General features: G+C 43.1%; 1 protein-coding gene across 2 annotated transcripts in view; it reads right to left on the bottom strand.

Moving 5' to 3' along the window:
* Window positions 1-24,170, bottom strand: part of LOC108267705 (TBC1 domain family, member 14) — a 30,452-nt gene extending 6,282 nt beyond the window's left edge. Inside the window, exons 1-13 of one of the 2 annotated variants that reach the window (XM_053681748.1) lie at window positions 23,470-24,120; window positions 20,809-21,018; window positions 19,264-19,627; window positions 19,044-19,155; window positions 10,818-10,924; window positions 9,725-9,807; window positions 9,463-9,580; window positions 7,248-7,354; window positions 5,863-5,949; window positions 4,536-4,630; window positions 3,408-3,479; window positions 3,003-3,131; window positions 1,539-1,648 (exon numbers count right to left, since the gene is read on the bottom strand). In XM_053681748.1, the coding sequence (XP_053537723.1) occupies window positions 1,539-1,648; window positions 3,003-3,131; window positions 3,408-3,479; window positions 4,536-4,630; window positions 5,863-5,949; window positions 7,248-7,354; window positions 9,463-9,580; window positions 9,725-9,807; window positions 10,818-10,924; window positions 19,044-19,155; window positions 19,264-19,627; window positions 20,809-21,018; window positions 23,470-23,551 (1,676 nt within the window). In that variant the 5' untranslated portion in view covers window positions 23,552-24,120. The other variant, XM_053681747.1, reaches the window with a different exon arrangement.
* Window positions 24,171-27,400: the final 3,230 nt, after the last annotated feature.

Raw genomic sequence — 27,400 nt, 5'->3', positions numbered from 1 at the left:
CTGCCGTGTTGAGTTACTGCTAAAACACCTGCGAGGAGAAAACGTATAACGTGTAAGCATGTGCAGATCTTTAAAAAGGAAAAAGCATTGGACAGCAAACCCGCCATTTTGGGTGAAGAGTCAAAGAGGAACATTTCCGCCATTGTCTTCACAGAAATATGAGAGGAAAGACTAAAAACAGTATGAAAACCAACACTTGACCCACTCTCTCTCACCCACCCACCCACCCACACACACACACACACACACACACACACCCACACACTCACACTCACTATAGAAGTGTAAATGTTCCTACTAAGCCAGAAGAAGATGATGGCGTGACACTGTGACTCGTCATTATTTCTGTATAGCACTTTATTAACTTTATTAACGTAGAAGCACTGGCATGTGCTCAGTAACAGTGTGTTTGTCTGCAACTTTATGCATTTCTCAGACTTAACTGAACCTCACAATCTCACACACGATCTTGCACTTACTTGCACATACACCGTCAAACCGACCCCAGTTATTATAAATATAAAAAGGTGTGAATATTCTAGTGAGACAAAAGCGATGCATAAACAGTTTCTTAACTAAACGTGTTAACCACACCGGGCTGACGAAGAAGAGGAAGAGGAGGGGGTCATCTTCCATAAACCTACTGTAGGAGGTGTGAAACATGTTTGTCTTCGTCATCACAAAATAAAATCAGCGTTTTCAATACACAAACTGTTTCAGGGAAAAAAAAACCCCTAAAAAACAATTGCTTAATTCTAGAATACTAGACAAAATAAAAATAAAATGGATTCTGAAATGAAGCGTAGTCTAGAAACTAAAAACCCGAGACGCGACTGCAGTAATCGATTCACGATTTCTTGCTTTTGTTTCGTTTGATTTGCAAACTAATAATGATTCAATTAAATGACTCAATGAATCAAATCACCGTTTTGTTCAAGGTAGATTCCGAAATACAGATTTCCCAGAAACTACAGAAATGAGGCCCAAACGTAGAACAGGGTGGGAATCTAGTATTTAGTGAATCTAGTGAATTTAGTATCTAAGTATTCACACCCCCCCGGAATTTTCCAGATTTTGTTGTGGTACAACCTGTAATTTAAATGGATTTTTATTTGGATTTCATGTAATGGACATACACAAAATAGTCCAAACTGCTGAAGTGAACTGAGAAAAAACAAACCAAAAAAACAACTTGTTTTAAAAAATACTAAAAAAAAAAAAAATTTAAAATAGAAAAGCGGTGCATGCATATGTATTCACCCCCTTTACTATGAAGCCCTTAAATAAGATCTGAATTTATAAATACTGAGAAATTTATTTAAATTATAAAAAAGAGAAGAATGCAAAATAATGAAAACAAACAGGCCGAGTTTCTCACGACCCTGAGGAACGTCTTGGTGAGAAAACGATCAAACTCTGTAAATGAATCATTTTACCCGACTGTTATGCGGAAAACGAAGCGAAAGCCTTAAACAATCTACATTATGTCATCATTATTAGCGGAAATGCAACGTGACTCAGAAAAAGGAGATACGTACCAGTCAATGAGATAAATATCAGGTGTCAAGTTGTTACTCTTGAAATGTGCAAATAGCTTTGGTAGGTTTTCTTCAAAAAACACTTCGAATGCAGCGAAGTACATCAGCATCTGAGTAAAGCCCAAACAATACAGCATTAAGGAAACCTTCACTGTATGTGTGTTTTATTATTATTATTATTATTTAATATTTGATCAAAACTTTGTGTGGATGACACGGAGCAGTTTTTATTTCATTAGCTATTAAAGATTAAACACCACGCATTGTTATTCCTCAATGTTAGGCAGGATTACAGCAGATTCGAATCGTCCAAAAGCAATAAAAGTGATAAAACTCAGTGATTCATATGTAAATGTCTTAACTAGTCGACAGTAATAGTTATTAGCAGTTATTCGTGTTAGAAATAGGAATAAGAGGAGAACTTTGCCAAATGAAAAAAAAATTCTCAAATAACATGCGGTATCATTTATGAATATTTTGCATATTTTCGTAGTTTTGCAAAAAAGTCGTAAACGTTTTCCAAGGCCAAAGTGAACTAAAATTAAAATTCTCACCAGATTCACAACAGCCTCGGATTTTCTCCATACTCGTGTGTTTATGTTGATAAACGCCAAACGGTCATAAGTGTAATTCTTCCAGTAACGCAGCTCGGCCACTGCAGCGCGTTGGCTTCCACAGACACACACTAACACTACCGTCTGTCATAGGGCGCCATTACTTTTTTCCCCATCAAATGGCTAGACTTATTCGTCTTAATTTATGGATTTGTTTTGCAATCGCTTTCTTCACAAAATGTTTCTTACACTGGTGAGCAACTGAAATAAAGGAATGACTTAAACTGTATATAACATCACATTCTACCATGGGCTCTGTCTGAATACTCGATTCTGATTGGCTGTCAGGTGTGCGGCTCAAACCGTATAATGCACAGGTAGTTCCAGTCCGTTTAATCACCGTCCTAAATTAACGCGCTGCCTATAAGCGACCGTAACCATAGTAACATACAGTTAAACTCACAGCTTCAATATTAGTAGAGACTAGGTTGTATTATAATTCAAATAAATGTAATCTTGTCGCACTACTGTATCTACGTTATCGCTGCAAACATCGACGACAGCTTTAACTGGTCAGGGCTGCCGAGCGATCATGGTATAATCGGGATAATCCATGGCTAGGTGTGCGTTACATCATTTTAACGCACTCGGGTGGTTCCTTGCCGTGTCGTGCTTTAAAATCGTGTGACGCACCTAGCCGTGGATTCTCCCTTACGTAACTCGGCAACAATTATACAATCTGAAGCCAATCAATCGGGGTTCACATTAGTGCATCTCCTTATATGTAAATTTACACAATGAGAAATGAAAAATGGATTGTCATTTATTGTGTGTGTGTGTGTGTGTGTGAGAGTGTGTGTGTGTGTGTGTGTGTGTGTCTTGTCTTTGTGTGTTTCCACCAGAGACTCACAAGGCTATGGTCCACTCTGTAGAAAGCCATCTGACACGGTTTGTTCAGCAGGTTGGCAAAAGCGATGAAGGCATCAGCTGTGTTCATGTTCAAGATCAAAACTGCAGCAATGAATGACATTCCCTGTACCTACACACACACACACACACACACACACACACACACACACTTTTGTTTATATACAGTATATTGAATACTATTACGCCAGGTTACAGCGGTCATATGGTTGTAAACAGGAAGTCTATGTTTATCTACAGACATGCCCTGCAACAAGCCTCTCACTCTCTTTTGTCTTTCATGACAAAATGACGGAGTTAATCACGGAGGAACCCAGTGATTTCCTTTTAAGTGTGTGTGTGTGTGTGTGTGTGTGTGTGTGTGTGTGTGTGTGTTACAGTAACGTACATATCCCATGTCAGGCCGGTAACAGGTGTACGCTCCCAGAATGTTGTGCAAGACATCATGATAAGGTCCTCCCTGTGCAACAAAAAACAAGCAAACCACAATATCAAGATATTAGACTGGCTTTCTCCTTCACTGCTATAGAATTCTGGATTCTGATTGGTCAGAAGGTGTGGACCGATCGCCTACAGCAGCAGCTCTGACACTGTTACGGTGAGGTTTTCGGTCCTGACCACAAGGTCAACAGACCATTCAGAACAACAGCAGCATATAAACAGTGTTTGAACTCCATAACCTTCTAGTTGCAGCTTTGGACCCTGTGTTTACTGCAAGGTCTTATTGTCCTGTTTAAATGTTAGGGGTTAGTTAAGTGCTTGTGGAAGAGGTGGGTCTTTAGCTGTTTTTTGAAGATAGTGACAGATTGTGAGGTAACGTAAACCTCAAGAAGAGTGCTGAGGTAAAGGGGTGCTGTCCCAGACAAGGTCTTGTACATGAGCATCAAGGCCCAGGAAGCCAGTGGAGGGAGCGTGCGTCCTTTTGGGCTGGTTGAAAGCAAGGCGTTCTGCTGCGGTCTGAATCATCTGAAGGGCTTCACTTCCTGTTGCAGTTTATTTGTGTCATGTCAGCACCGTGTATGTCGTACATGCATCTCACACAAACGTCATTTCATCTCGCTGTGTTTGGCTGAGACGGCAATAAAGATAAAGATAAAGATCTACTTGCATCCTGCATTTACATTTACTGTAGCAGTCAGCTTTTTGTACATGTGGGCGGGGCATTAACTCAGCTGAACGTAGACACGCCCCCAGACCGCGTTATGCCCCGAGGCTGCTGCTGTCACGAGCGATGTCAGAGAGGTAATTAACACGCGTATGGTCCAAGTTTAAAACCAGACGAAACGATTCTCCAATATATACAGCAGCTACTCACGCTTCATATATCCCATTTAATTCTACGTCTAATTTTACACTAAAACCGAAACTCCGTGACCTTTTAACCCCGTAAACTGAACCCTTTGCGTCACAGAAACACAAAAGAGCGCAGAATCAAAAATACAGCAAATAAAACAGAACGATGCCAAAACTCCAGCAATAACAAAACATAAATATTCAATTAAACAGAAGATCTGACCTGCTGGAATATGCAGAGGCTGGGGAACGTTCTGGAAATGTCCAACTTTATCAGTTCTAAACTTGCCTCGCGATCGGCATGAGACAAACCCGCATCTGTAAAAAAAAAACAAAAAAAAAAAAACACACAAAAAAATGATACGGAATAATAAAAATATAATTAAATACCAAAACACAAGACATGAAAATGACTTAGTGTTTAAAACTAGTACAACAAACGAGATATAATGATTTTAAAAAAATGTAAATTATGTATTATAATTTTTAAATGATACATTTTCAAGACTATATCACTCATCCTGAAAGGAAATTCTCTTATATCATGCACTCTCAACTGTATTAAGACACCTTGGATACGGGGAATACTGGGTTGTAGTTTCTGTTTGTGTGTCTCTGTGCTATTAAATACCTATGATGAATGTATACATTTAATGACCTCTTTAAATAAGCTGATCAACTGCCATCCTTTCTTATAGCTGGCACATGTATTTTCTGTCTCTTGAAAAGACTGATTTCATAGTGTGCTGTGTGTTTTTTTTGTTTTGTCTAACTGTCTGATCCCTGCACCAGTAGAAACCGTCCACGCACTGCCGTTATCAATGTGTATAAATACTTCTGCTCTGCATGAATAAAGTGTGATGTCTGTGTGAGCATGCATGAAGTCAGTGTGTGTTCATTTTAGACCCCCCAGACCTGAACGCTCCACGGTAAACCACACCGTCTACCTCATAGCAGCACAGAACTAAGAGTAAAGTTAATAGAAGTAATGGTAGAACAGGCTGAAAGGGCTGACGGAGGTCTGAGATTTGGAGATTCCTGAGATGTACGGAAATCCAACAATATGAAATTCTAACACATCCCTAATTTGAATTGAAAAATAGTGAGTAGTCTTTAGCTTGTGAAATTAAACGTACCTTACTTATACCTCACAATCAAGCAACAAGTACAATCTTTCATATATTAGATTACTTTTATACATTTATATATTATCTATATATATCTATATATCTATATATATATATATTTCTCTTTGATAAATAGTCGTTCCCTCACCAGCCTCCGTTTTTTCTCTCTCTCTCTCTCTTAAAATTTTTCTTAAACACACTGGATTACACGCGTTTTATAACCGGTTTATTGTTAGCACAGCGTCCCTGTGAACGAGGCCGTTGCTATAGAAACGATAACGTATTAGAACGAGCGTGTTAATATAAACCTGCGCCGCTGTCGGAGCTGCTGTTCTAGAAAACTAATCACCGCCTTCTGACCAATCACGATGCAGACTTCGACAGCGCCGTGGTGTAAAGACGAGTAAAGGTGATGGTACACACCTCCTGTGTCGTTTTCTGTTGTGGTGACTGATGGAGGTGAAGCGCTCCATTTCTCCTTCGCTCTCGCCAAACAGATATCATACAGCTCTGCTTGACACACACATACACACAAAATATCAGTCTAGTCATCAGTCAGTCTAGGATAATATATATATATATATATATATATATATATATATATATATATATATATATATATATATATATATATATATATATATATATATATATATATATATATATAAATAAATAAATAAATACAGCCATCAAAACTCTGGAATAACACAAATTATGGGAATTGTGCTGTGATAAAAAATCCAAAATAAATCAAAATAATTTAATATAGCATATTCAAAGTAAACACGCTTTTCGCCTAGAATATCCATAAATGTGTTTTTGGCATTTTCTCGAGCGATTTCTTGAGGAATTTCCCTGAGATGCTTTTTAACCAGTATTAAAGGAGTTCACACCGACGCTGGACTCTTATCGGCTGCTACTCGGAATATTTGCTCAGAGTCGTCGGTTTAAATCAAAATTTTTTTGTAAATAAGATGTTAGTTTTCTAATGAAAGAAACAAATACGTCGGCACGATTATATTTTTGTCTATGACACCGATTTCACACATTTAATCACACACCTTCAGATCAAAAGGATTTTAACATCATGAGAAACATTTCAGTCGAGTGTCCACAAACTTTTGACCGGTGGTGTGTGTGTGTAATATTTATATTTATATTTATATATATATATATATATATATATATATATATGATTTATTAAAAAAAAAAATCTATCAGCATTCGGTACACAATCGCATCATTAACAAATATCCCTGAACATAAAAAAGAAGACAAAATTACACAAATATGCAGTCAAATATTATCCAGAGTCATTAAAATCTCATGAAGTAATAAAATAAAACTGTTATTACAGTTATTTTTTTTTTAATCGTATGAAAACCAAGTGGTAAATATCACAGGTGTACAGTATGAGGGTGCCAGGCGAACACTTCACCAGCAGGTGGGGAAATCACTACACAATAGAAGTTATGTTTCATTAAAGATTCTTTTGTAGAGCAGAAGTGTGAGTTTGTTGATCAGTGTGTTTGAGCTCAGCACTGATGATGAAACAATCCCACACCGGTGAGAACAAGCGGGGAATCTAATGATGTCATTAATATAATGATATAACTGAAATAGATAGCATTTCCTTTTCAGTGATAAATAATAGATTTTTTAAAACGTTAAAGAAAAGCATCATTAAACAGGTTTTTTTTTTGAAGGGATAATGGACAGTTGATACAAATCTCTAAACTTACAATCACATTCATTACTATAATCATTAATACACACACACACACACACACACACACACACACACCCACCGTGTGTGATGTTGAGCTCGTTGCCTATAGCGAGGCTCCACACTCGTCCTCTTACACTCGGGGGAATTCCCTGCCACCACAAATCCCTCACTCGCTTAGAGCTGTGCCTGAGAGAGAGAGAGAGAGAGAGAGAGAGAGAGAGAGATTATGCACTGATATGGCTTGTATGAAGTTTCATTGTGTGTGAGAGTGTGTGTGTGTGTGTGTGTGTGTGTGTGTGTGAGAGAGAGAGTGTGTGTGTGTGTGAGAGAGTGTGTGTGAGAGAGAATGTGAGAGAGTGTATGACAGTGTGTGAGAGAAAGTGTGTGTGTGAGAGTGTGTGTGAGAGAAAGTGTGTGTGTGAGAGTGTGTATGACAGTGTGTGAGAGAGAGTGTGTGTGAGGGTGTGTGTGAGGGTGTGTGTGAGGGTGTGTGTGAGAGTGTGTGTGTGAGAGAGAATGTGAGAGAGTGTATGACAGTGTGTGAGAGAAAGTGTGTGAGAGGGTGTGTGTGAGGGTGTGTGTGAGGGTGTGTGTGTGTGAGACAGTGTGTGTGTGTGAGAGTGTGTGTGAGAGTGTGTGTGAGAGACAGTGTGCGTGTGAGAGACAGTGTGCGTGTGTGAGACAGTGTGCGTGTGAGAGACAGTGTGCGTGTGAGAGACAGTGTGCGTGTGTGAGACAGTGTATGTGTGAGACAGTGTGCGTGTGTGAGACAGTGTACGTGTGAGACAGTGTGCGTGCGTGAGACAGTGTGCGTGCGAGACAGTGTGCGTGTGTGAGACAGTGTACGTGTGAGACAGTGTGCGTGTGAGAGACAGTGTGTGTGTGTGAGACAGTGTACGTGTGAGACAGTGTGCGTGTGTGAGACAGTGTGCGTGTGTGAGACAGTGTGCGTGTGTGAGACAGTGTGTGTGTGTGAGACAGTGTACGTGTGAGACAGTGTGCGTGTGAGAGACAGTGTGCGTGTGTGAGACAGTGTGCGTGTGTGAGACAGTGTGCGTGTGAGAGAGTGTGCGCGTCAGACAGTGCGTGTGTGAGACAGTGTGCGTGTGTGAGACAGTGTGCGTGTGTGAGACAGTGTGCGTGTGAGACAGTGTGCGTGTGAGACAGTGTGCGTGTGTGAGACAGTGCGTGAGACAGTGTGCGTGTGTGAGACAGTGCGTGAGACAGTGTGCGTGTGTGAGACAGTGTGCGTGTGTGAGACAGTGCGTGAGACAGTGTGTGTGTGTGTGTGTGTGTGCGTGTGAGACAGTGTGCGTGTGAGAGACAGTGTGCGTGTGAGAGACAGTGTGCGTGTGTGAGACAGTGTGCGTGTGAGAGACAGTGTGCGTGTGTGAGACAGTGTGCGTGTGTGAGACAGTGTGCGTGTGTGAGACAGTGCGTGAGACAGTGTGCGTGTGTGAGACAGTGTGCGTGTGTGTGAGACAGTGTGCGTGTGTGTCTGTGAGACAGTGTGTGTGTGAGACAGTGTGTGTGTGAGACAGTGTGCGTGTGTGAGACAGTGCGTGAGACAGTGTGCGTGTGTGAGACAGTGTGCGTGTGTGTGAGACAGTGTGCGTGTGTGTCTGTGAGACAGTGTGTGTGTGAGACAGTGTGCGTGTGAGACAGTGTGCGTCTGTGAGACAGTGTGCGTCTGTGAGACAGTGCGTGAGACAGTGTGTGTGTGTGAGACAGTGTGCGTGTGTGAGACAGTGTGTGTGTGTGAGACAGTGTGCGCGTGTGAGACAGTGCGTGAGACAGTGTGCGTGTGTGTGAGACAGTGTGCGCGTGTCAGACAGTGTGCGTGTGTGAGACAGTGTGTGTGTGTGTGTGTGAGACAGTGTGCGTGTGTGTGAGACAGTGTGTGTGTGTGAGACAGTGTGTGTGTGTGTGTGAGACAGTGTGTGTGTGTGAGAGACAGTGTGTGTGCGTGTGAGACAGTGTGTGTGCGTGAGACAGTGTGTGTGTGTGAGAGACAGTGTGTGTGCGTGTGAGACAGTGTGTGTGCGTGAGACAGTGTGTGTGTGTGTGAGACAGTGTGTGTGTGTGTGAGACAGTGTGTGTGTGAGTGAGACAGTGTGTGTGCGTGAGACAGTGTGTGTGTGTGAGACAGTGTGTGTGTGAGTGAGACAGTGTGTGTGCGTGAGACAGTGTGTGTGTGTGTGAGACAGTGTGTGTGTGAGTGAGACAGTGTGTGTGTGAGTGAGACAGTGTGTGTGTGAGTGAGACAGTGTGTGTGTGAGTGAGACAGTGTGTACACGCTGTGCCAGTTTGGCAGGATCTCTTGACTCCAGGTGAGTGCTGCGTTGCCGATACTCTCCTCTAATCGCACTCTCTCCTCCAACTGCCTCCTCCTCTTCTGAGCCTCCTTCAGCTCTACACACACACACACACACACACACACACACACACATTGAGAGAAGTGTAACGTTCAGCACACACACACACACACGCGCGCACACACGCACACACACGCGCACGCACACACGCACGCACACGCGCACGCACACACACACACACCTCGCTTCTTGGCCTGAGCCACCATCTCTTCATACTGCTGTTTGTGTTTCTGAGCTTCTTCTGCTGGCTTCGCTGGGAGATTCCTGTAACACACACACAGTGTTCATTTGTGGGTGCCAATACTATTGGAACAGTACAGTTCAACTGAAGAACTGAGTTCTCAATACTGATATTGTAGAAATGTGATAATATCGTGGATCGGTATTGGTCCATAGAGAGGGCGAAAATACTGTGGATCGGGATTGGTCAACTGAGATAATACGGTGGATTATGATTGGTCAACAGAGAGGGTGATAATACGGTGGATTGGGATTGGTCGATGGAAAGGGTGATAATACGGTGGATTGGGATTGGTCGATGGAGAGGGTGATAATATGAGATTGGTCGATGGAGAGGGTGATAATACGGTGGATTGTGATTGGTCGATTTAGAGGGAGATAATATGGGATTGGTCGATGGACAGGGTGATAATATGGGATTGGTCGATGGACAGGGTGATAATATGGGATTGGTCGATGGACAGGGTGATAATATGGGATTGGTCGATGGACAGGGTGATAATATGGGATTGGTCGAAGGAGAGGGTGATAATATGGGATTGGTCGAAGGAGAGGGTGATAATACGGTGGATTGGGATTGGTCGATGGAGAGGGAGATATTATGGGATTGGTCGATGGACAAGGTGATAATATGGGATTGGTCGATGGACAGGGTGATAATATGGGATTGGTCGATGGACAGGGTGATAATATGGGATTGGTCGAAGGAGAGGGTGATAATATGGGATTGGTCGAAGGAGAGGGTGATAATACGGTGGATTGGGATTGGTCGATGGAGAGGGAGATATTATGGGATTGGTCGATGGACAGGGTGATAATATGGGATTGGTCGATGGAGAGGGTGATAATACGGTGGATTGGGATTGGTAGATAGAGAGGCTGGTAATACGGGATTGGTTGAGGGAGAGGGTGATAATACAGTGGATTGTGATTGGTCGATGGAGAGTGCAATAAGGTGCTATAAAGAGATATGGAGATATAAATGATATAAAGATATATAAAATACATCTTTCTGTAGATATAAATGAACTCACGCAGGTCGGTGCTCCAGTATGAGAGCGGTGGTGGAGAGCGGCTCAAACTCCAGATGTTTCCTCACACTCTGTCTAGGAGATGCAGAATCACCGGCCTTTTCATTTTCCTGCAAAACACACACACACACACACACACACACACACACACACACACACACACACACACACACACACAGAACATGCTTGTTAACAGTACATCATCCTTCACCTCTGTACACCGCTTACTGTTTATTACTGAGCTAATATACTGGATGATCCATATAGCATTTATAGCACTTTATATAATCCAGATAACCTCGAATATACATTATGTGACTGTAGATATGAGACATACAGCATTCATAACACTTTCCTGACACGGTGTATGATGTATATACCAACTACAGCAGGTGAGTACATATTTAACCTTATTACACCTATATAATTCATATGGAATTATCTGTTCATATGGAATTTAGAACACCTTATGATGCTCTATTTAGAACCCATATGGCATCTAAAACACCTCACATGATCCATACTGCATCAGTGACACCAATACAGCACCTATTACATCTTAACCTTATTACAGCTGCAATTCATATAGCCTTTATAACATCTTATGACCCTTTATATAATCCATACATCTATTGGCCCTAGATATAATCCATACAGCATTGACAACTGCTTATAACATCACATCTGTACATATGATATCTACAGCATCTTGTGAGACTCTATAGATCAAATAACATCTATAGCTGCTTACATAGCACATGCAGCACCTGGTGTGACTTCACAGTGTATCCGTACGCCATGAATATCGCCTCTATGTAACTCTATACTGTATATGAGTTACATATCGTTTATAATGCCCCATGTAGCGCCATACTTTAACTATATAGTGTTTATAACCACTTATATAATCTATATAGAACATAATAACTTTAACAAATACAGTAGAATGATGTGTATTCAGAGAAATACAGGACAGTGTACGTGTGTGTGTGTGTGTACTGCATAATTCAAACCAAGAGTATGAGGTTAACTTGACAAGCTGATAAGAACCCGACACACACACACACACACACACACACACACACACACACACCCACACACACACACAAGGCTGCCCCAGTTTCCAGTGTATGTAAGGACACTTTGTGTTTGAGCTCCTCTATATTGTGTTTCTCTGGATTGTAAATAATTCAGAGGCAGGCTGGAGTTTCAGGCGCTTATCAGCAGCGGAAACTTAGCTAGCACAAAACACGCACTCAAGCACACACACACACACACACACACACACACACACACACACACTCCCTTACTGTATAGCTTTTCCTTTAGGCTACCGTCAGGATATCTTTCTCTAATGCTGATACACAACACTAATGCTATTTATCGATGAAGCAACAGTGAATAATTTTAATGTAGAATAACTGTAGCATGTAAACAGTGGGCTTGAGCACACTTCCGGGTTTTGAAGTATTAATACTGTGCCATTATTTATACACAGCAGACTGGAAAGTGATGAGAAAATGTTTTTGGCCATTTTTCTCATTTAAGTAAGAAGCAAGTGTTTATTAAACTATTTCATAGATAAAACATGACCCTCAGCATGGAAGAAATGTCTCTGATTAAGACTCGTCCGCTTGAATGTCCTCCATCTTATCCATTATTCAATACAGTTATATTCATGTATTTAATTTTATCCTCGAATGACATTCCATAGTGTTTTTGAGTGCATCGAGTCGATGTCACATATGAAAAATGTTCTTAAGTTCAAGATCAGAATCAAGCATAGCTGAGACCTGCCCCTGTTTTAGACAAACTCCGCCCGTGTGTGTAATTCTCGTGAAACTTTGGAATAATGCTTCAGTTGCTTTTGTAACTAGTAACTGCACTGCTGCAGCGTCCGCCCTGCAATTTTACTTCAGCGTCCGCCCTGCAATTTTACTTCAGCGTCCGCCCTGCAATTTTACTTCAGCGTCCGCCCTGCAATTTTACTTCAGCGTCCGCCCTGCAATTTTACTTCAGCGTCCGCCCTGCAATTTTACTTCAGCGTCCGCCCTGCAATTTTACTTCAGCGTCCGCCCTGCAATTTTACTTCAGCGTCCGCCCTGCAATTTTACTTCAGCGTCCGCCCTGCAATTTTACTTCAGCGTCCGCCCTGCAATTTTACTGCTGCAGCGTCCGCCCTGCAATTTTACTGCTGCAGCGTCCGCCCTGTAATTTTACTGCTGCAGCGTCCGCCCTGCAATTTTACTTCAGCGTCCGCCCTGCAATTTTACTTCAGCGTCCGCCCTGTAATTGCACTGCTGCAGCGTCCGCCCTGTAATTGTCGGGTCCACCCTGTTATTGTCGTGTCCATCCTTTAATTGTCGGGTCCACCTTTCAACTGTCCAACCTTCAAATGGCCAAACTTTAATTGTCGTGTCCACACTTTAATTATTGTATCCACCCTTTAATTGTCGGGTCCACGTTTCAACTGTCATGTCCACCCTGTTATTGTTGTCCAACCTTTAATTGTCCTTTAATTGTCGTGTCCCCACTTTAATTGTCAGGTCCACCCTTTAATTGTCATGTTCATCCTTTAATAGTCAGGTACACTGTTATTGTCATGTCCATCCTTCAATTGTCGTGTCCACCCTTTACTTGTCATGTCCATCCTGTAATTGTTGGGTCCACTGTTATTGTCATGTCCACCCTTTAATTGTCGTGTCCACCGTTATTGTTGGGTCCACCCTTTAATTGTCGTGTCCACCCTTTAATTGTCGTGTCCACCCTTTAATTGTCGTGTCCACCGTTATTGTCGTGTCCACCCTTTAATTGTCGTGTCCACCGTTATTGTTGGGTCCACCCTTTAATTGTCATGTCCACCCTTTAATTGTCGTGTCCACCCTTTAATTGTCGTGTCCACTCTTTAATTGTCGTGTCCACCCTTTAATTGTCGTGTCCACTCTTTAATTGTCGTGTCCACTCTTTAATTGTCGTGTCCACCCTTTAATTGTCGTGTCCACCCTTTAATTGTCGTGTCCACCGTTATTGTCGTGTCCACCCTTTAATTGTCGTGTCCACCCTTTAATTGTCGTGTCCACTGTTATTGTCGTGTCCACCCTTTAATTGTCGTGTCCACCCTTTAATTGTCGTGTCCACCGTTATTGTCGTGTCCACCCTTTAACTGTCGTGTCCACCCTTTAATTGTCGTGTCCACCCTTTAATTGTCGTGTCCACTGTTATTGTCGTGTCCACTCTTTAATTGTCGTGTCCACTGTTATTGTCGTGTCCACCCTTTAATTGTCGTGTCCACCCTTTAATTGTCGTGTCCACCCTTTAATTGTCGTGTCCACCCTTTAATTGTCGTGTCCACCCTTTCATTGTCGTGTCCACCCTTTCATTGTCGTGTCCACCCTTTAAATTGTCGTGTCCACCCTTTAAATTGTCATGTCCATCATGTCCATCCTGTAATTGTCGTGTCCACCCTTTAATTGTCGGGTCCACTCTTATTGTCCATCCTGTTATGGCTCAGTCCACTCTGTTTAGTACAAGTTTTGCCTATAACAGAGTCATTAAAAGTAATATTTTTTGTTGTAAATATTTCAGAGAAATAACCCACAGTAGAGCAGCAACATAAATAAATAAAGGTGATCGGAGATGAATATTCCGGGGGACCAGTGTGCCATAAAGTGAACTGGCTCTATTCAGACAGGAAACTGAACCTGTGCTGTTTTGTGCCTCAGACGAGAGGAACAGTGAGGTTTGAAATGGGAGACACGGTAAGAACCGTCAGCACTCTGTCAGTGTATATAATCTAAAAGCCCTGACACACACAGAGAGAGAGAGAGAGAGAGAGAGAGAGAGAGAGAGAGAGAGAGAGAGAGAGAGAGAGAGAGAGGGAGGGTGAATGAGTCATCATGAAAAGGTGAGGTCTGTTCTGGTGGTCTATATGAGGGACTACTAACATCCACACTGCTGGAGCAGGACTACAGTACATACACTAACACACTATATACGGATTTCTTTTAACACCTCTCTTCCTGTAAATAGAAATGTGACAAACTTGGTCTTCTGCATCTTGTACTTGCAACAAACACACACACACACACACACACACACACACACACACACACACACACACACACACACACACACAAGAATGTTAGCTGTTATCGGTTCACATTTGTAACACGTTTGATTCCCAATACTCTGTTGTGTTGCATTATGGGTAAAGCAGTAACAGGACCCCCACTGGAGTTAACACGCGCACACACACACACACACACACACACACACACACACACACACACACACACACACACACACACACACACACACACACACACACACACTCTTCCTCACAATACACACTCACCATGAACACGACAATGCTGATGAGGCATCTAGAGCTCTGTGTTTCGTACCCCATAATCCGTCATGGCCGCGAGTGCCTCCCTCACAAACACACGCCTGACACTGACACACACACACACACACACACACACACACACCTGACACACACACACACACACAGTTGTTACACACACATGCAGCTATAAAGGCACACGTCTCAGTTTCTCAAACACTCACACACACACACACACTCACTCAGGACAAAGTGGAGGATGATGACGTGAGGAAAGAGGACAGGACACGCCCATACTGCATCTCTCTCGCTCTCTCTCTCTCTCATTAACTCTCACTCAGCAATCATGCTCTCTATCGCTCCTTATCACTGCCTTCCCTGCTCCCTGTCCATCTCTCTCTCACCTATCACTCTCTCCTCCCTCACTTTCAGTCTCTTCTTCAGCATCTCTTGCTTTTCCTCTATTACTGTCTTCCCCGTTTTCCCAGTCCATTTCTCTCTCTCGCTCTCTCTCGCTCTCTCTCTCTCCCCCCTCCCTAGATTTCTCACTAACCTTGTTTTCTATCTCTGTTCCCCTCAATCAGTCCTGTATTTCCCTACTCACTAGTTAACAGTGCTCTCACTCTCTCTGTATCTATTTCTCTTTATAACTCTCACCTCTGCTCTTTCTTTTCTTTTATAGCTATTATTCTGTTTATTTCTGTCTTTTCCACTCCCTCACTCTCCTGTTTCACTGCTTTGGCTCTTGCCCTTTGCTTCTCTCTCTGCTTCTACCACCAAAGTCTTTCTCTCTCTCTGTCTCTCAGTCTTTCTGCCTCTTTCACCGTGTCTTACTCCCTCTCTCCATTTTAGAGTCTCTCTCTCTCTCGCTCTGTGTTGTTCTGTCCCTCACTCTTTCTCCCTGTCTTACTCTTGTAGTTATGGTTTCATCATATGTAGTTATGATGTAGTTACATGCAGTTATGGTGTAGTCGTGGTGTAGTTATATGTAGTTATGGTGTAGTGATGCTGTAGATATATGTAGTTATGGTGCAATTAGGGTGTAGTCATGGTGTAGTTATATGTAGTCATGGTGTAGTTATATGTAGTCATGGTGTAGATATATGTAGTCATGGTGTAGTTATATGTAGTCATGGTGTAGTTATATGTAGTCATGGTGTAGTTATATGTAGTCATGGTGTAGTTATATGTAGTCATGGTGTAGATATATGTAGTCATGGTGTAGTTATATGTAGTCATGGTGTAGTTATATGTAGTCATGGTGTAGTCATATATAGTCATGGTGTAGTCATATGTAGTCATGGTGTAGTCATATGTAGTCATGGTGTAGTTATATGTAGTCATGGTGTAGATATATGTAGTCATGGTGTAGTTATATGTAGTCATGGTGTAGTTATATGTAGTCATGGTGTAGATATATGTAGTCATGGTGTAGTTATATGTAGTCATGGTGTAGTTATATGTAGTCATGGTGTAGTTATATGTAGTCATGGTGTAGTCAGGCAGAGGTCCTAGCATATAGATCCCCACAGCTCAACACACTTGTATGTAGCATCTCCACGATGTGTTCATTACACTACGGAGATTCCGAGAGAGGAATATAAAAGAGCACATAAGAAAACATCTTTGTTGATTGGCTAAGGTGTTAGTTGCTCTTGAGCGGAACGTGGGATTTTTCAAATTGTTTGGATGTATTTATCAAGTTCTAGTTGGTGCCAGATTACGATGCCCGCTGAATCTCAGGTCTTCCGGAGGATTATAGATATTTCATGGTAACCTGAAGGATAACGAGTGACTTGATCAGTTCTGCGCCGCGTCTCTTGTAATATTATAATGTCCGTATCTGACACGTTTTCTTCAAATGTTCCAGTTTGTGGTAGTTAATGATTTCATTTGCTCAAGAAGAGTAAGAAATTCAACAATCTTCACAGTCCTCTGGAGTAATACAAACCCAACTTTAACTAAGTATATATACACATGTTTGTACATGTGGGGGTTTTTTTAAAACAGTGTTTGTATCTTTTCTCTCGTGTCAGATGATTGAGTTTGTTCTCCAGGTGTTGTACGTGACGTTCCCTGATTCCTACCAGCTCCACCTCTGGTAGGGAGAGGCGGTTTCCGATTTGACTGACAGACTGCTCCAGCTGCGAGTCTCAGTTACTAATCCTAGGCTCCACCCCCTCCGGCCCTTCCTCGAGTCCTGATCTTCACAGCCTGAACAGAGCTGAGGCATGCTTCACTCTCCTGGAACATTACGCTAGATGTTTCCAGGTAGAAATGCCTTGTTCGTGTCGTCTTCTATATGAATTTGTCGACCATTACAGATGATATGTTTGTAATATGTACAGATAACCCTGCGCCGAGTATACTACAGTCTTCTGTGTAGAGGAGCAGAATTGTGATGATTGCCTGGTCTCCTTCTCGTGAAAGGTCTGCCTGTGGATTTTTCTTCCGCAGGCCGTGTTTATAGGTTTTCTTGTCCTCTGCACTCGTGACATGCGAGTGAGGGAAAGGCTCTCCTGATACGCCTTCCATTGTGTTGTTTTGTTTTTCCATCCGTCACCGCTGCCAGTTTAACTACAAGTTACTTAGCCGACAAATCGTGTCTCTTAGCCTCACTCATTATGTGATAATCTTTAAAAATGGAGTACAGATGGTAACTCAGTCTCTCCTGTAAGTTGGATTTGAACTGATTCCAGTATCTTCTGTTTTTGTCCGTTTGTCCTCCAAACTGCTCGTATTAATGCCTCTCTCGGCCTTTCACTCTTCTACAGCTCTTAGCTACTGTCACTCTGGCGCTTCGTGCCCCCCTCTCTCTCTCTCTCTCTCTCCCTGTCTTACTCTCGCTCATCTTTCTGTCCCTGTCTCTCTCTCACTCTATGTCTGTGTGTCTTATAGTCTCTCTCGCGCTTCGTCTCTCTCTCTCTTTCTCCCTGTCTTCTCTATGCCTCATATTCTCTCTCTCTCAGCTTCTAGCGCTCTTCCATCCGTCTCCCATTTCTTTTGCGCTCTCTCGCTCTCCCATTTCTCTGCTTTGTCTCTCATCCGTAGCTTCTGTCTGTCTCATATGTTTTCTCTCTTCCAAGTTTGCTCATTCTGTCTCTCACACACACACACACACTTACAGGAGAGCGTGATTTTAACCATGCAGAGCCTCCAAATGTGGCGTGTGTTTGTGTGTGTGAGAGACGGTGCTATTAGTCAGTATTGCAGTTCTCTGACTCACTCCTTGGTCTCAGCCGTAATAAATCCAGAGTAGACGAAGGAAGCGTCCCAAATCCTGTTGTTAATCCACCCTCATCCACTTCCCCTAACGCAGCGCAGGTGACGTAACCCACATAAACGGCATAAATCTGAACGCACTTCCAAACTGTCCATCATTCTGTCCTTATGGAACGCCGATGCGGATTTGAGCGCGAGAAACTGAAGCACGGCTCTTTCTCGAGACGCAGGCAAGGAAGGACTCCTTTCTGTTTCAGCCTGCATCATTATTCCCATCCCCAGCACTTTTTAAACCATGGTTACACCCGTGATTGTGTAACACAAGTCTATTGTCCTACGTGTGCGCGTGGGTGTCAGGTGCACGATAACTCGCCCAAGCAGTTGCGCAGGATAATACCACGCCAGATCAGCGTTTACGCCGTGCTACACAACACTGCTGTGCATCTCTGAACTCTGATTGGTCAGAAAGTGTTGATAAGTTTTCAGAAGCCACGCCTCAGTTCAACTGATTTATTATCTAATCAATCTTGCTCTATAAATGACTAGTAGGTGTGGCTTCTCTCTTTCTGGAATGGAAACCTGAAGTCACGCCCACATCCTGATATCATCCTTACTCTTCACTGGGATCCACGATGGACGTTTTCCATTAATGCGAGTCCTACCTTCAGAACTCTTTGGGTCGGTCTGGGTGAATCTCTGCCAAACAGCCTCCGGTTCGGCTCGGAATGAGCGCTCGGACCTCCAGCGTCCCTCCCCTTCTTAGAGAACAGACTCCTGGGGAACAAAAAGAGAGACGTGAACGTGAGGGTGTGGCCTATTCCGGATTTCTGTGTTCTGGATATTATGATGTAAGCGATTCTCAGCACACGCCCGCACACAAACCTGTTGAAGAAGCTCACAATTGGACTCTCTTTCTTCGTCGCTACCTCGTTGTGACGGTGTCCGTGTGCACTATTTATGGGCGGGGCTTGGGGAAACCGGGAGAAGTCGCTACAGTCGTGAAAATCGACGACGGCGCTTGAGTCCGACGTCACCACGAAGTCGCCGGCGCCATCGTCGTTGCCGATCGACAGCGTGGCCGAGAAGTCCGTGCTCAGACTGGAGGTGCTGCACACAGAGGTGGAGTCTCGGTAGCTTAAAGCCCCGCCCCTGACCTGACTTGAAGCCCCGCCCTCACCCGTCGTCTCTAGCTTCAGCGTGGCCGGAGCGTCTCGGTGTCTGTCTGTGCTGTGCGACTCTTCCGTCCCTGTGAACGCAAAACGAGTCGCGATCGAGTCGCTTTACACCAAACAGACTCTGAAAAACACTTTGAAACTCATCAGGCAGGGGTCAAGAGAGGTTAAATCCCCGTACAATTCCCAGGAAATGATGAGCCAATTCATTTGTGTATTAGCGTAAAATAACTGGCTGTTCCGACACAGCTGGTGAGAAGAAAAACAGAAAGATGCCTAAAGTAAAAGACTGGGGCATGGGTGAATTTCATAATTAGGTTAACGATGTGTGTGATTTACGAGCCAATCAGCACGCGGACGGAAGCAGATTGAAATTGTCCAATCCATCACACGCACGGATCTCCGTCATGTCCGACTCTGAGTCCTTCCAGCCCTTCAACGGTCAAGTTCCAGATGAATCATAAAATAAATGATTCAGCTGCTCATGGAGGGTCATACGGCCACTGAACACGCTCAACAGAGACGGCCGTGGCATCATCAGGAATCCCAGCTCTAGCTAACGGCATCAATGTTTTATTTTTACTCATCAGACCAACGTACCACTGCGATCCAACTTCCCAGTGCTCTTTAAAACGCAAAATAAACAAAAGCTCCAACATCCATAACACAGCGCGTCGAAAACCTTTTCAGATCCACACCCGAGCTGCTCCTGGACTCGTACAGACTGTCCTGTAGCGCTTATTCCCAATCTGTTTATAAACACACTTACCCACACACACACTTGCATATACACACACTCACTTACACACACATACATTCACACACATACACACTCACATACATACATACATACATACATATACATATATATATATATATATATATATATATATATATATATATGTATATGTATGTATATATATATGTATATATATATATATATATATATATATATATATATATATATATATATATATATATATAATATTATATATATATATAATATATATATTATATATTATATATATATATATATATTATACATTATATATATATATATATATTATATATTATATATATATATATATATATATATATATATATATATATACACACACACACACACACACACACACACACGCACACGCACACTTACACACACACACTCACCTACATACATACACACACACACACACACACACACACACACACACACACACACACACACCGTACAGTACTGTTTGAAACTCGTTACCCTCGGGTGAGCTGAGCTCCAGAGTCGGGATGCCCGAGTCCTGCGACTCCACGCTGTGCTGCTCCTCCTCCTCACCACAGGAGGCGCTGTGCAGAGAGGCAGTGGCTGAGGCCGAGCGGCAGTACAGCGGCGTGGAGCTCAAACACACACCGCGAAGGAGATCGGGAGTGTGTGAACCGACGACAGAGCCGTTTTCAGCAGCGTGAAAATCTACAGTGGAGGACAGGAAATAAAAACAATTTTATTCTCATGCATGTCGCCCTTTTAAGGTTTTTTCATTTGGCTCACCCCTCATAATATGTATATATAAATATAAATATACATAAATATATCAATTTGATTAGATTTTTTACATCCTTTCCTTTCTTGTACCCACTCTTTGACGTTCATTTCACCTTTCTGCATTCCACTACACTACATCATTTCACTTTTACTAACTCCATCGTTTAAATTGTTAGTTTTATTTAAAGATCGGATTTTTTTCCGTTTAGTCCTGTCCTTCAGAAGCTACATAAGATATTTTACATGTTTCCCAGATGACAAAATAATAACAATTTACACCGATCATCCTGTTCAAAAGTTTACACCCCCCTCACAACACTTAATGCACTCTTAGTGTTGCCTTCACGAGCGTCAGTGAACGTTGGCACCTTTTGTAATAGTTGTGTACGAGTCCCTCATATAGTCGCTGCTGGAAAGGGCTCAAATATACAGAAGATGCTGGAGAACTAAAGAATGTGCAGGACCTGGAGGACTTTTCTGAAGAACAATGGCCTTGTTAACAACCGTCACAAAACATAAACACAGTTATGGATCATCCAGGTAACCACACACGGGGTTAATAATCAAGGGTATGTAAACTTTTGAACTGGTTCCTTTGTGTAAATTCAGGTATGTGTGTGTCTCGTGGACTATACGTAATAACCTGTTATGTGAAATAGTGTATTCAGGCCAGGACTAAATAAACAGTACAACACAATTTTAATGATTCCTCTAATTGATTCATTTTTAAAGACTAACCTCCTCGCTGAATGAGTTTTTATTCAGATCGAAAAAACCCAAGATAAACAAGCGGGGCTTTCATCCTTCGTTTAGAGAACAACTGAAGGACATTGACACACAGGAGCGGATTTCAACATTCCCGAATGTGTCTCACATCAGTTTCACAACACACTTCTCTTTCAGAAGGAGCTTCAGGAGGAACTGTAACTTCAACCTCACACCAGCTGTAACATCACCGTGAAGACCCAACGCTACTGAGATACTATACCACACTCCCACACAAACACTAATATAATGATATAACCAGCACACACCAGTCTCACATCCCGACGTTCAATATAACCGTCACACGCCTGTCTCACATCCCGACGTTCAGTATAACCGTCACACGCCCGTCTCACATCCCGACGTTCAATATAACCGTCACACACCTGTCTCACATCCCGACGTTCAATATAACCAGCACACACCTGTCTCACATCCCGACGTTCAATATAACCGTCACACACCTGTCTCACATCCCGACGTTCAGTATAACCGTCACACACCTGTCTCACATCCCGACGTTCAATATAACCGTCACACACCTGTCTCACATCCTGACGTTCAGTATAACCGTCACACGCCCGTCTCACATCCCTACATTCAGTATAACCAGCACACACCCGTCTCACATCCCTACATTCAGTATAATGATGATCACACGCCCGTCTCACATCCCTACATTCAGTATAACCATCACACGCCCGTCTCACATCCCTACATTCAGTATAACCGTCACACGCCCGTCTCACATCCCGACGTTCAATATAACCGTCACACACCTGTCTCACATCCCGACGTTCAGTATAACCGTCACACGCCCGTCTCACATCCCGACGTTCAATATAACCGTCACACACCTGTCTCACATCCCGACGTTCAATATAACCAGCACACACCTGTCTCACATCCCTACATTCAGTATAACCGTCACACACCCGTCTCACATCCCGACGTTCAATATAACCAGCACACACCCGTCTCACATCCCGACGTTCAATATAACCAGCACACACCTGTCTCACATCCCGACGTTCAATAGAACCGTCACACACCTGTCTCACATCCTGACGTTCAGTATAACCGTCACACGCCCGTCTCACATCCCTACATTCAGTATAACCATCACACCTGTCTCACATCCCTACATTCAGTATAACCATCACACCTGTCTCACATCCCTACATTCAGTATAATGATCACACACCCGTCTCACATCCCTACATTCAGTATAATGATCACACACCCGTCTCACATCCCTACATTCAGTATAACCATCACACACCCGTCTCACATCCCTACATTCAGTATAACCATCACACCTGTCTCACATCCCTACATTCAGTATAATGATCACACCTGTCTCACATCCCTACATTCAGTATAATGATCACACACCTGTCTCACATCCCTACATTCAGTATAATGATCACACACCTGTCTCACATCCCTACATTCAGTATAATGATCACACACCTGTTGCACGTGCTCTCCACACACTTAGTACAATAGTATCACAAGTGTCCTACATCCATATACACAGATGACGTCAGTATGACGATTAAACACATGCCGTGCCCATTCATGCCTTTCTCTCTCACACACACACACACACACCTTTTCCATCCGGGTTTCTCATCGTATCTTCTGTGTCCATCCCTTCTTCCGTGTTGTGTTGCTTTATAACACTTCTACACATCTTATCTGCACCTTCCTGTCCATGATGATGATGATGATGATGATGATGATGATGATGATGATGGACAGACTTCACCTTCCTCTCTCTCTCTCTCTCTCTCTCTCTGTGTGTGTGTGTCTCGGACTCGGCGCTTCTCTTCACACACAGAAACCCGGCATGAACTTGAGAGCAGGAGTTACCCCTCCGGCCTAAACTGCATAAGGTCGCGTTAATAACGCTCTAATGCGCGTTCTAATGACCCCGAGCCGCGGCGGGGAGGAGGCATGTGAAGTTCACTTCCGTTCAGTTTGAACTTCACTCATCTGTGCATTTCTGTTCCTGCTTCTTCATCACAGCGCTACTTCCCTCTCACACACACACACACACACACGCACACACGCACTTTTACTGACAGGCTCCGAGAAATAAATCCACACTCGTCCACTTTTCCTCCAGCAGCACCGCCCGAGTTGAAGTGACGCCGAGCGGCAGTTGAGATTAAACAGGTTGCGTTACCTGCTCCGCTGCGGCCGCCGCCATTTTAACACTAACTTGCCGAGCCGGGAGGACTGCGCATGCGCAGAGAGGCAGCGCACCTGTCCACGGTGAGACGGCCTTCAGCTACAGCGTGCATTCAGCGACTGCTGGTTTTGTGACGCTGTTAATAAAACAGTACATCCCAACATGCCGCGCGTTCCTGAAATCTTCACGGTGCTGACTGTCCACATGTTAAAGGAAAAATGTTTATATTCGTATCCTAGAGACCTTTTTGTCGAAAGTTAAGGAAAACCATGCTTGGGAATTTGTTTAGAAATTAAAGATAGTGTTAGGGAATTTGGAACAAAATGTTTAGGAATCTGTAACATCGTATGTGGGAATTTTTGATAGTATGTTTGAGAATTCCAGGACACTCTGTCCAAAAGATTCCCTAACGCACAGTCCCAAGATTCCCTAACACACTGTCCCAAGATTCCCTAACACACAGTCCCCAAACTCCCTAACACTCTGTCCCAAAATTCCCTAATGCACAGTCCCCAGATTCCCTAACACACTGTCCCAAGATTCCCTAACACACTGTCCCAAAATTCCCTAACGCACTCTCCCAAGATTCCCTAACACACTGTCCCAAAATTCCCTAACGCACTGTCCCAAGATTCCCTAACACTCTGTCCCCAGATTCCCCAATACACTGTCCCAAAATTCCCTAATGCACAGTCCCAAAATTCCCTAACACACAGTCCCAAAATTCCCTAATGCACAGTCCCAAAATTCCCTAACACACAGTCCCAAGATTCCCTAACACTCTGTCCCCAGATTCCCTAACGCACAGTCCCAAGATTCCCTAACACACTGTCCCAAGATTCCCTAACACACAGTCCCCAAACTCCCTAACACTCTGTCCCAAAATTCCCTAATGCACAGTCCCCAGATTCCCTAACACACTGTCCCAAGATTCCCTAACACACTGTCCCAAAATTCCCTAACGCACTCTCCCAAGATTCCCTAACACACTGTCCCAAAATTCCCTAACGCACTGTCCCAAGATTCCCTAACACTCTGTCCCCAGATTCCCCAATACACTGTCCCAAAATTCCCTAATGCACAGTCCCAAAATTCCCTAACACAGTCCCAAAATTCCCTAATGCACAGTCCCAAAATTCCCTAACGCACAGTCCCAAGATTCCCTAACACTCTGTCCCCAGATTCCCTAACGCACTGTCCCAAGATTCCCTAACACACTGTCCCAAAATTCCCTAACGCACTGTCCCAAGATTCCCTAACACTCTGTCCTCAGATTCCCCAATACACTGTCCCAAAATTCCCTAATGCACTGTCCCAAAATTCCCTAACACACAGTCCCAAAATTCCCTAACGCACAGTCCCAAAATTCCCTAACACACAGTCCCAAAATTCCCTAATGCACAGTCCCAAAATTCCCTAATGCACAGTCCCAAGATTCCCTAACACAGGGTAAGGGAATTTTTGACAGTATGTTTGGGAATCTTGGGACAGAGTTTTGGAGCATTTGGGACAGTGTGTTAGGGAATTTTGTGACAGAGTATTAGGAAATCTTGGAACAGCATGTTTAGGAATCTAAACATCATATTTGGGAATTTTGGGACGGCATGTTTTCATTGGTTTGGCCTTTACTTTCACCCTTCAGTATTGTGTGTTGTATTTATTTAGCATCAGTAAATTCAATTTCAATAATGGGATTCATCACCAGATTCTGATATTGTACAAACACAACACACTCAGTAGAATTTACTACATATGAAAGCGTTGGTCTAAATAACATTCTAGAATGAATCTCTTACAGCACTCAGAAGAATATTTGTAATGTTGAGTTGGAATGAAATTGGTGGATTAGTGGTGAGCATGTTTGCCTTGCACCTCCATGGTTCCGTTACCGCCTCTGCCCTGCGTTGCATGTTCTCCTCAGGCTTCGGGGGTATCCTCTGGGTACTCCGGTTTCCTCCACCGGTCCAAAGACAAGTTATAAACTGATTGGCATCTCTAAATTGTCCATAGTGAGGGAATGTGTGTGTGTGTGTGTGAGAGTGTGCCCTGAAATGGCTTGTCACACCATCCACGGTGTTCTCCACCTTGTGGAGGGACTCCAGGCATCCAGGAAGCTTCAGGCTTCCCATGACGCTGTGTAGGTACAGAAAGTGGACGGATGGATAGTTTTTATTTTCTGTAATGGTGCAGGTCAATGTTATGTTATAAGTGTGTAGTTTATTAGTTTTTTTTTTTGTTTTTTTTTTACAAAAACATTGCACAAAATTGCACATTATTTGCTTTTTTATATCACTGTGTCTCAACTCAGTAGTCCTGCATGCGTGCTCTTTAAAAGGCTTATGCTTCAGCTGGAACAGATACAGATATAAACGACGTGGAGGTAGTGGAATTCCTGAGACCTGGGAGATAGTACTGATGGTGAAAAACATGAGGCCTCAGATACATAACGAATGATTTCAGTGCGTTTTTCTTCTGGGATCATCCTTCAGTGATCAAACCCCTACCCATGATAAGACATGTCTACAAAAAACCCATGATCCTGATTCAAAGAATTTCTTTAAATAAATGTGACTTTGGATCAAAATAAACATGGCAGAAGACCGCTTTATTGCTTCTTCACATACGACGTCATGACAACTGATTTTACACGTAGGAAGATGGACCATTCTAAGACCGGGACAAGTTGTGCAACCATCAGGAACCTCAGAATCAGCTGAGTATCACCTAGTGTGGTCCAGATCTTGCATCATGGTGGACATTGTCATCACATGACATTCAGGCTGTCTGGCTAAACAATGTGCATAAAAATCAATCCTCAAAGACTTCCTGCTCCTGTGACCACCGGTGTTTCCCCACGCACTTCCTCTTCCAACACAGCGCTACATCATACCCGAGTCACATGAGCATGATGAGGGGATGAGCGCGTGGAGTTGAGGCAAGGAAAACGATTTAAACGAATCTGACTCTTGAGAAGGTGTTGATTCATCTTCCAACACAGCGGCTCTGACAGTTTATATTAACGCGCCTGTTCATTTATCGTTTCTATAGCAACAGTTTGTTCGCAGGGACTCGTACAGCTGATGCTCCACATAAACGAATAAAAGTAACGTGTAATCGTTGATGTGAAATTTTCTGTAAGAGTGTTGTCTTTTTTTAAAAACGTGTATGGAAGGAGTCTCCAGTGTCAGTGCTTTGTAACAGTCCAAGGTTGAAACTTCTACAGGACAAGAGTTTCTGGTGAGGGAACGACCGTTTATAGCTGCTATAACGCAAGAGACTACAACACATCGTTAAAAGTAAAAATGACGTGCGATTCTTTAACAAATAACGTAATCATCCTGTCGTTAA

The sequence above is a fragment of the Ictalurus punctatus genome, chromosome 7 (assembly GCF_001660625.3).
Source record: "Ictalurus punctatus breed USDA103 chromosome 7, Coco_2.0, whole genome shotgun sequence".
NCBI lineage: Eukaryota > Metazoa > Chordata > Actinopteri > Siluriformes > Ictaluridae > Ictalurus > Ictalurus punctatus.
The sequence above is the reverse complement of the archived record's forward strand: the minus strand, read 5'-3'. Positions and strand labels throughout refer to the sequence as shown.